Genomic DNA, 9,459 nt, shown 5'->3' on the forward strand with positions numbered 1-9,459 from the left:
AATGCCTCAAATTTTCCAAAAAAAACTATTGCCACTATTGCCACTATATTAACAGCATACTAATAGTTCAGTAATGAAAGAAAATCTAATTGTTAAATAACTTCAACAAAACCTCCCAAATTACTACTTGCGACTTTAGAAGGCAATTGCTGACTGGCATTTATTCATATCGCGGCTGACAAGAAAATGTGATATATCAAAGATATCTTGAGCAGTTAACAGCAAATTTTGCAAGAGCATGTTTTATTTCAAGTGCACTTGCTCACGCGAAAAGCAGTGACCAATTATTAATTCCCGTATTAGTCTAAAAGTGCTGTTTTGTAAGTGTAATCCTACATTTTGCCCTAACTTGTAGGGTAATTTGGCTTGCCTCCATCCAAAGGCATTTTTTGCATAGCTGTTATGACACTCCCAGATTTTTATACCAACAATAGTTTTTTTTCAAATGCAAGAGATAATTTCGATTAAAATAGATTATAGAATAAATTGTCAAAAATTTGTCATTGACCATAAATTGTTTCCACAATCCACTCATAAGCATGGGGAACACTTGCGAAATAACTTTTGCCGTAGCTTCCGCTTTTTGTCACATAGTTTTCATAATTGCTGGCAATGCCATACAAACAGTCTGGAACTCTAAGTCCGCATTTGAGAGTATACAACGGAGCACCGTCATCTTTGAAACACAAATTTGACCTTGGAATGCCTCGCAATTGTTCCACACAAACAATGTCTTCTCGGCATAAACGCATATCATAAGGATTTTGAGATAGAAATTTGGTCTCAGCGAAAAATGTTTCTTTTAGGCGACTTGGGAAGACGGGTCTTCTGGCCAATGTTGAGCCCATGCTACAGGTACCCAGTTTGGTTCCATGCTCTTCTTGTTTTTGGCACAAGTTGATCATGTGATATGGTGCGTCTCTGACAGACCGGCGTAACTGTATCAGTACAATGTTGTTCATACGCTCCTCGGAATCTTTAAAACTGAAAAAAAACTGAATTAAATGGCCATGAGATGATATTCCCAGATGATATGGGACACATTCCGATTTGTGTAGGCGTTTAAGTTAAAAAACGAAATTATCTTCTATAGTTCACCCATATCAACTTATGTGGTATCACTTGAACATTCTTTACGCTAAAACTTCAATTGGAAGAAAAATTTTAATATTTTTTTGTTTTCAAAAGTGACATGAAAGTGAAATTAAAAATTAAATTTGAAAAATTCTTAATTTTGAAAAAGAAAAAAAGAGCGGACCTTGTTACATTTTCGGCCAATTTCAAGATAACTTTGGATTTTTTCAGACATTTAAATGTTTTGATCAACTTGCCGACATTTTTGATCAATTGCTGTTTTTCAGAGTACTTCAGAGAGAAGAAAACATAAATAAAGTTGAACACATTCACTTCTAATGACTTTATGACTACTTTTTATCTCTATCAGTCTTTCATCCTTACTCATCAACATATCAATCCATTCGAGATCTAATTGGAATTGTTAGGTATGCTCTATTTCTAAAAATCTGATATTTCATTCCTTCTGTTTTTGAATAAAAAGCTATGATGTAAGAATCGCTTTCTAAGCATAATAATAAAGTTCAAGCTATGTTGTTCATATTCAAAAAATTTCACCCTTTTAAATTTTTGTGAAGTTTAGTTTTCTAGTCAAATAGAAACATTATTAATCTTCTTATTTCCGTACTACTCATAAACACATGTTGACAAAAAATAAGGCTAAAAACTGAAGAAACGGAGATTTTATCTAGGCTGAAATTTCAATTTTTCACAAACATTAAGTTTCAAAGCATTTCCTAGACCACTGGTAAATTTTTCAAGCACTGAAAATCTTGTTTTTTTTTGTCATGAATGGAGCATTTCAACACTAAAACTTTACATTTCAGGAAACAATTATTTTCAAGATTTTCGGTGAAAAATACTGGTTTCTATTCTTTTTTAAAATTTATGAGAACGACAAGCTTTGCTTTTTTGATAAAATTTTTAAATACTGTAAATATTTGAAACGAGACCGCGCTCTCATTCTGCTGTTAGATTTTTGTAAAAACAAATGCTTGGTCCTGGCTGCTTTTTTTAAGTTGATTCTTTTTCTCAATAGATCGGAACAATCCCGCGTGATTATCTTCGCTTTTGAATTTTAGTTGGCTGTCAAGTCAGACAACATAAGATTTCAATTCTTAACTGTTGTAAATATTTTTAACCAGCTTTTGTCTGGGATCAATTTTAGGGCCAATGTTTTTTGGAAAATTACGTCAGTCCTAAATCATTTTTCTGTATTTGAAAACTCCTCGGCGCTTAAAAACTTGAGATAACATATAATTTGCTAAATAAATCTGCCATTGTTAACAACATTTTCCCCTCGCTGTCAAAAGATTTTCTTAAATCAATTTTGCAGCAGGAAAATTTTTATTGAGACCACTTCTTTTCGGCGAAAATAGAGTTTAGTCGAATGTGTTTATTCAGTTGATTATTGTAGATGAAATTGATTCAGTTATTATGTTTGGTAAGATTTCTGTTTTTAGCAAGTAATTATTCTTGAACAGCGTCAGCTCAAGTTATTCCTCATTTCATTACTCGTTTATTTCTGTTAACTTGATTCTTGAAGCGCGAAACTAACCATTTGATTAGTTTTTATAATCGGATCACGAAAAAGGTTTTAATGAAAAACTTCAGGCAATAATTTTGAAACGCCGATAAATATCTGAATTAGCTTTTTTCTCATTCACGTTATAAAAGCGCCTTTATTAGCATGTTTAATGAGACAAAATGGAAGGGGCAACTGCTTTAAATGACTTTTTCAAAATTATATTTTTAATTCAAATTTCCAAACTGTTCAATAAAAGTGGTAGCGACTGTGTTCAAATGGACCCTTATTGTTTTAGTTGTTTGTGGAGAAAGCTGTTTTAATTACTTGTAGAGTTTAATTACTTGTAGAGTTTCAACAACGCTACAAGTATAGATTTCTCCAAACTTTCTGTGGTACTTTTTAGATTGCATTAAAAAGGAAACATGAAAAAATAAGTCATTTTAGATAGAGAAAAATGCACTGAATTTCCTCTTCTTTTTAGATTTTGACAATAGTTCGGATTTAATAAAAGTTGACAGCACTAAATCCGTTATAATATGGACGTTCCCGGAAACTATTTTCAAACATAGTTTCAGATCCGATAGAAACTTGATTTTTTTTCAAGTCCAATAACAAATCTTGCTCGCCGTAACATCTTTTGTTGCACTCTTTTTATGTAACAATTTTTTTTCTAAGGAACGTCATGGGTTTCTATGACTTTTTCAAAAACGGATGCATCCTTTTATAAATTTTTTTTGATCAAAACCTTTTTTCCGCGCAAAAATATCGACAAATTTGAAAACCAGGTTTTTAGTTTGTCACGTATCTAAGTGTTTGGTGTTACCGACTGAATTTTGGTTAGAAATGGATTGGATTAATAAAGTTATACCCTCAAGACAAAACTGGTCTATCCCTTTGTTTTTTAAAGTAAAAAGAACATCTTTGGCTTCTTCGCAAGTTAAAGCGTATATTTCTGCTTCAAAAACAAATTTCAATGATCTTAGTAACTAATCAGTTGTTAAAATGAAAACAGACTATATCAAATGATTAAATGCAGTCAATATACCATATAAGATTAAAAAACTATGAAATAATAGTTACCTTAGCCAAAATGTTTTTCTTACAACTCGAGAGCCTGCTAAATAGAAAAGGTAGCTGCACTAAAGCTAACGCTTGTTTTTAGTCCACCAAGTCCGGTATGCATTGTATGCTCTCGAAATTAAATATGGAAAATTCCATTGCCGCTTACTGAATCATAGGAGCCGTCTTCTTGTACTAACTAACTACATGAGTAGACTTTATGCGTGTAGATGTATTTCTATATCACTACTACAACTTTTTAAAAAATTTTCTTCTCGCCCTAATAATCACGGCAAGATTTTTTTAGAAAAGTTTTTGTTAAGTTTCCTTTAAAGAGGACGTAAAAATGGGAGGGTTAATAGCGTGATTTCTGTCTAAATGGAAAACAAAAGTTCTAATCTGCTATTACGCAAATATTTATGAAAATGATATAGAATTTTGAGCTAAAACAATGACAATTTTGGCCCCTGAGATAACAAAAAAAAATAAACAAGTCAGATCGCGCTAATAAAAAAAACGAATGAGAAATCTTATTCTAATTATATTTAAAACCTCAGTACTGCTAAAATATTCACCCATGATTCAGGCAAATTAAAGACAACAGTGCATTGTTGTTGCAATAAAAACAATAAAAACTTTGCGCTGAAGTGCAAATTTAGGTCTACAGGACAACAGGTCAAAAATAAAGTTTTTAATTATCGGTTCTGGTTATCTTAAAGTTTTCAGAATGATGCTAATTGTCAATATTTTAATTATTGGTTCTCATTATTTTCAATTTCTCAGGACGATACTATTTGTTTCGCGTTAATTTGTCAGAATCTTGTAAAAAAAATTACTTTATATTGTAAGATGAAAGAAGCAAAGACCCTGCTGGATCTCTCACAAAAAACTTACATTAATGAAAAAAAAAGTTGCTAAGAAACAAAAAATCAACCAGGTTGTATCCACAAAATAATTAGCAGATAAGACTCTTGAAGAAAAGTTATTACAAAAATAATAAATTGAAAAAAGTTAAAATTTCAACTTAGCTCCCTTAGTTCCCCAATTTTCATTAAATTTATTCTGATCTTCCTAGACAACAGATCGAAGTTAAGTTGCTCTTGATTTCAAACAAAACAAAGAACATAAGTGAACGCATTTCCTGCAATCTTTTTAGCTTAATCATTTGCTGTTTATCTATGAGTTAATCATTTACTGAAGAGTTTTTGATTGAAGAATGTGTGCGACGTGGTTTTTTCACTGAATGCTGACTGTTAACTTCTAAATTTTTGACAGCGCCTCAATCTTGAGACAATAAGGTAATTGATACTCTTGTGTTCCTAGATGCAATAGTTTGAAAAATTCAATTCTACGGATTATCAATTTTTTCACAGCACGAGCGTCCAAAATTTTGGTTGATTTTAATGGCATTAACTACCAACTGTTGCAATACGCTCTATAAATTAGTCACAAGGAATGCTTGGCAGACGTGGATTCTGTTGTTATAAATGAGTGAGGATTTTTCAAGAGCCTGCCAAATTCTGCCGGATTACAACATGTTCTTTTCAAAATGTTTCCATCAACGTGATTGGGATTGGTATATTTTAATAAGAAAACATTTCTGCAACAAGAAATTTGGTATCAATTTAGGAAGATCTGATCTCGCGACAGATAATTTTAGGTGCATTCTTGCGTAAATATGGAAAACACTGCCAATTTGCCTTGAAAAAGACAAAACAGTAGATTGATCAAATAGAGGAACTGATAACAAAAGTTACTTAAATCCAAAAGATCTCTAAAATGGGAAGAATTGGTGACCACATTTTAAAAAAAAATTGATACTGTTTAAGTTGTTGAAATAACTAAGATAAATACACTAAGCAATTCAAATCTTTTGATTTTTAAAAAAAACGCCAGATAACCACTAAAAAATCTAACAAAAAGCATACTCTTTTTGAACTAGTAAATTTATCTCATAATGAATGAAACTCCCATTAAATTTTCATTCATTAGATGAGCGCACCAGTACAAAATGCACTCGAAATGAAAAAGTATCGAAATGTTAAATTTTTAAACTGAAGAACCAATTGAATAGTGTCAAAATTATTTATTCTCAAAATATGTACTCATTAAATATTGATAAAACATCTTTTTGAGAAAAATTGCTCAAAGGTTGAACAATAAAAACCAAAAACTATGTATATGTCAAAAGTGACACAAAATGCGCTTGAAGCAATCGATCTTTGATTGGTCGCTTTCATATTTTAAGTATAGCAGTTCTAAACAAGCTGACTCTTTTCGTTTTGCCGCTTCAAAATCGCCTAAAAGTGTTTTCAAGACTTAATATTGGACAAATTGAATTGTATTTAGAGAAAAGTTTTGCAAGTTACAGCACGAAAAGTGCAATTTACAGTAGATGCAGCAAAAATTTTGATCAATTTTTATATAAAAATGATATTAACAAGTAATGTGTGAAAGAAGTGACGTACTTGGGGTGAATGAAGTAATCTTTGACAGTGTAGATACCAGTAAATGAACTCCCATGCATTGAGTAACTTCTCACTTCCACTGTAATCCGTTTTCCTGAAAAATTCGAAATATGTAAAAGTCTGATGTTCAAATTTTCCCGTTCAAGAAATTTTGTACACAGTATTCTTTTCAAGTTATCATTCACCCACAAACACATATGCACATAAACACACAAACAAACACACAAACAAAGAAACAAACACAAACATACACACACTCACTTACTCACTCACTCACTCACTCACTCACCCACTCACTTACACACTCACTCACATACACAAACACCCAGATACGAGCATATTCACAAAGCAACACAAATTGGTGCATAACGCTGGAACCAATTTGAGGGAAAGTGACTAAAAGTTTCTGTAGGTTTTTTTTAAAGTTGAATTGATAACTGCTAGTTTGCCTGCCTACAATTATTTTTCACTCTCTTTAGTTCAATTTAAAGCGGTAAGGAAAATATTACTGAAGCACTAATTGAGAACATGATTGTTTTGAGCAGCAATATTGGCTTGATTTTTTAGAAGAGGAAAAAAATTCTTGGCAATTAGGCCTGTTTTAATGCATGGTATCTGAAAACTATACCAATAATTCACTAAACATGCATAAAAGGAGTCTTGCAGGATCTTACCTGTTATTTGTCTTATTTTTCTGAGGAAAATTAACAGTTTCAAAGCTGAATTCTTTCCGAAAAATTGAGCTTACTGCTGAGGTGAATGCATTGCTAAAAGACAAAGCTGAAGTCAATTAAAAAATTTTGCCTTTAGTCAGTTTTTCATTGGGGTCTCAGCCGAAAATTTCGTGTGTACATTACAGGTGATGACTTATTTGTAACACTTGTTTCTGTAGAAATGATTCAATAATTGTTTATAAAACAAAGTTTCCTACACCAAGTGTGATTAGTTTAGTGGCGCACCCAAAAACGTGATGTTAAAGTCTGCAGAGACTTCCAGCTTGGTTTTTTATAATAGCCTATTGGGTTTTTCGCTCTTGAGATAATTGGTCTTACGGAGTCCGGTCAGGTTGAATTATAAATAGGGTTCAAACACAATAAAAACCAACTGACGATAGTAAGTTGAGCCTGACTAAACAAAAAGTGATGGTCTCTCCGGCTCCTTACTCTCCAAAGACGCTAAAGAGGAACATGTAACAGCTAAGGCATATTTTAGGCGCTTCTTGCTTGACGGTTACCTTGCAAGAGTGTTACAGGTTGGACGGTTATCTTGCAAGAGTCTTGCAAATCGGACCGTTATCTCGCTTGATCTTGCAGGCTTCTTGCAAGATCATGCATATGATGCGTAATCAATATCTTTCCCAAATTGTTTTAAGAAAGAAGCAGTTTTAAAATTGAAGCCTTTCAGGAAAGTTAATCTTACGCTTTGCGTATCGATAGCATGAATGTTTTACCCGATTAAATGTGTACATGGCAAAAGTGTACGCGGATAAAGCAAATGTGTACGTGGCACCACTACTGAGGTGAACACATAGCTAAAAATCAAACCTGATTTTCTGCCTTAAATCAGTTTTCCTCTGGGGCCCGAGCAGAAACTTTATTATGTATTGATCGCTGATCTCGTATTTGAAACACTTGTTTCCATAAAAAAGATTCAATAATATTTATTGTATAAAATTTTAACTATACAAAGTGTGATTGGGTTAACGGAGCACAAAACAGAAAAAACACGATGTTAAAACCTTCAGAGGCTTCCAGCTTGGTTTTAAAATAGTTTCTATCATCTCTTGAGGTAGGTTGTTTCTCTGACTCCAATCACATTAAATAGTAAACAGGGTTCAAACACCATAAAAGCAAATTGTCAATAGTGAATTGAGCTGGACTGAACAAAATTAAATTTTTAGGGTCTTTCTTTTTTTGAGGCTAGAAAATAGGTCCAATCCTACTCTCTAGTAAAACAAAAATCTAAAGATGCACATGTAGCAGCTAAAGTATGGTTGCGGCACTTTTTTTGAGACGGTTATCTTGCAAGTTTCTTACAAGGTGGACGGTTATCTTGGAAGACTCTTGCAAATCGGATGGTTATCTTGCAAGATGATGCGTAATTTTGCTAGATTCTTGCAACATCTTGAAGGAAAGTCGTCCAATTGTGACTGGGATTTTTCAATGCTTGAGTTTATGACAGTTAAGATTATTTTTTCCCGAGATTCCTATCTTTCAAAAGAAGAGTTTTGAATAATCTTGCACGAATCTTGCAAGATTTGAATCCACTAATTTCTAATGATTCTAACCATAATGTGATGTAATACAATGTGCCGCTGATATGACCCAATAAGGACTAATGATTGCCCCTCCACAGAAAGCAGGTCTCTCGAACAACACTTTCACGTAAAATGGTCTGTCGGGGCTGTCTAAGCCGTTGATGATATTCGTGCGTATAATTTCGCTGAAATTTTTGCTGGTTACCAGGGATAAAACATAAAATAAAAAGAGAGTGAATGCTGTCAGGATGTTAGATTTTCTCATAGTAATCATTTAATGCCAGATATGAAACAATTGCTGTTGTTTTTAGAATTAATGACACATAGATTTAATAGTGCAATTTTAATCTTGACTTTCCTGAGTTGAAATAACGAATTTTGGGAATTAATAAACGCAAGTCCTGTTGATGCTTTTTATTACATTTACTTTTGTACTATTTAATTGTTTTCAAGATCATCTGTTTGTTTGTTAATTTGTTTTCTCAACTTTATTACTCTTTTAGTGTCAAATAGTTCAACTAAGTCCAAAATGGCAACTTAGAGATTTTACTGGCTGAGCGAAAGTTGATTATGTATTAGTTTGCACACTTATTCAAGCAGGTTGGGGGCCCAGACGGAATCAAGCATCTCCAGAACGAAGAGGAAAGCACGTGTGGCGGCGGCGGGGGGGGGGGGGGAGGCGTACGTTCGAAAACAGATAGTCTGTGAACTCGAAAAGCGCACGAAATTCGTAAACGCACGAAAGTCTGGTGAAAGCACAGAATTCTAGATACTAACGCTTGAAAATCTGTAGATAAGAACTTTTCGTCTGGGACGGTCTGGCCATACCGGTTTCCATCTGGCACCACAGCCTGGACAGCATACTAACCGACTTTAAATAGGTGAGATATTGTGAATTGTATTAACAAGCGATCAGAGTTCATAAGTCTATGGGTGGAACCTTGTGAACGGTTTTGGAGGATTGGGGATTGGGGGTTTGGGGTTTGGGGTGGGTGGGGGTGGGGGGGGGGTGTTGCTGCAGAGTTAGCACGATTGTAACAAAACGACACAATATAAACATAAATTCAAAGGTT

The 9,459-nt window shown here is 33.5% G+C and overlaps 1 protein-coding gene across 1 annotated transcript; it reads right to left on the reverse strand.

The window, feature by feature from the left end:
• Positions 1-500: 500 nt before the first annotated feature.
• LOC142351633 (granzyme K-like) lies at positions 501-8,740 on the reverse strand. The gene is made up of 3 exons (XM_075403770.1): positions 8,417-8,740; positions 6,130-6,223; positions 501-984 (listed from the first exon to the last, which is right to left on the reverse strand). Exons 1-3 carry the CDS (start codon positions 8,658-8,660, stop codon positions 501-503), a joined length of 822 nt encoding a protein of 273 aa, XP_075259885.1. The 5' UTR covers positions 8,661-8,740.
• Between the last annotated feature and the right edge of the window lie 719 nt (positions 8,741-9,459).

The sequence above is a fragment of the Convolutriloba macropyga genome, chromosome 13, assembly GCF_964194025.1.
Source record: "Convolutriloba macropyga chromosome 13, txConMacr16.3, whole genome shotgun sequence".
Classification (NCBI taxonomy): Eukaryota; Metazoa; Xenacoelomorpha; order Acoela; family Convolutidae; genus Convolutriloba; species Convolutriloba macropyga.

Coding starts and splice junctions, on each gene's coding strand:
- LOC142351633 (XM_075403770.1), bottom strand. CDS start 8,660: ATGATTACTATGAGAAAATCTAACATCCTGACAGCATTCACTCTCTTT. Junction 6,224..8,416: donor TTGTATTACATCACATTATG/GTTAGAATCATT, acceptor CGAATTTTTCAG/GAAAACGGATTACAGTGGAA. Junction 985..6,129: donor GATTACTTCATTCACCCCAA/GTACGTCACTTC, acceptor GTTTTTTTTCAG/TTTTAAAGATTCCGAGGAGC.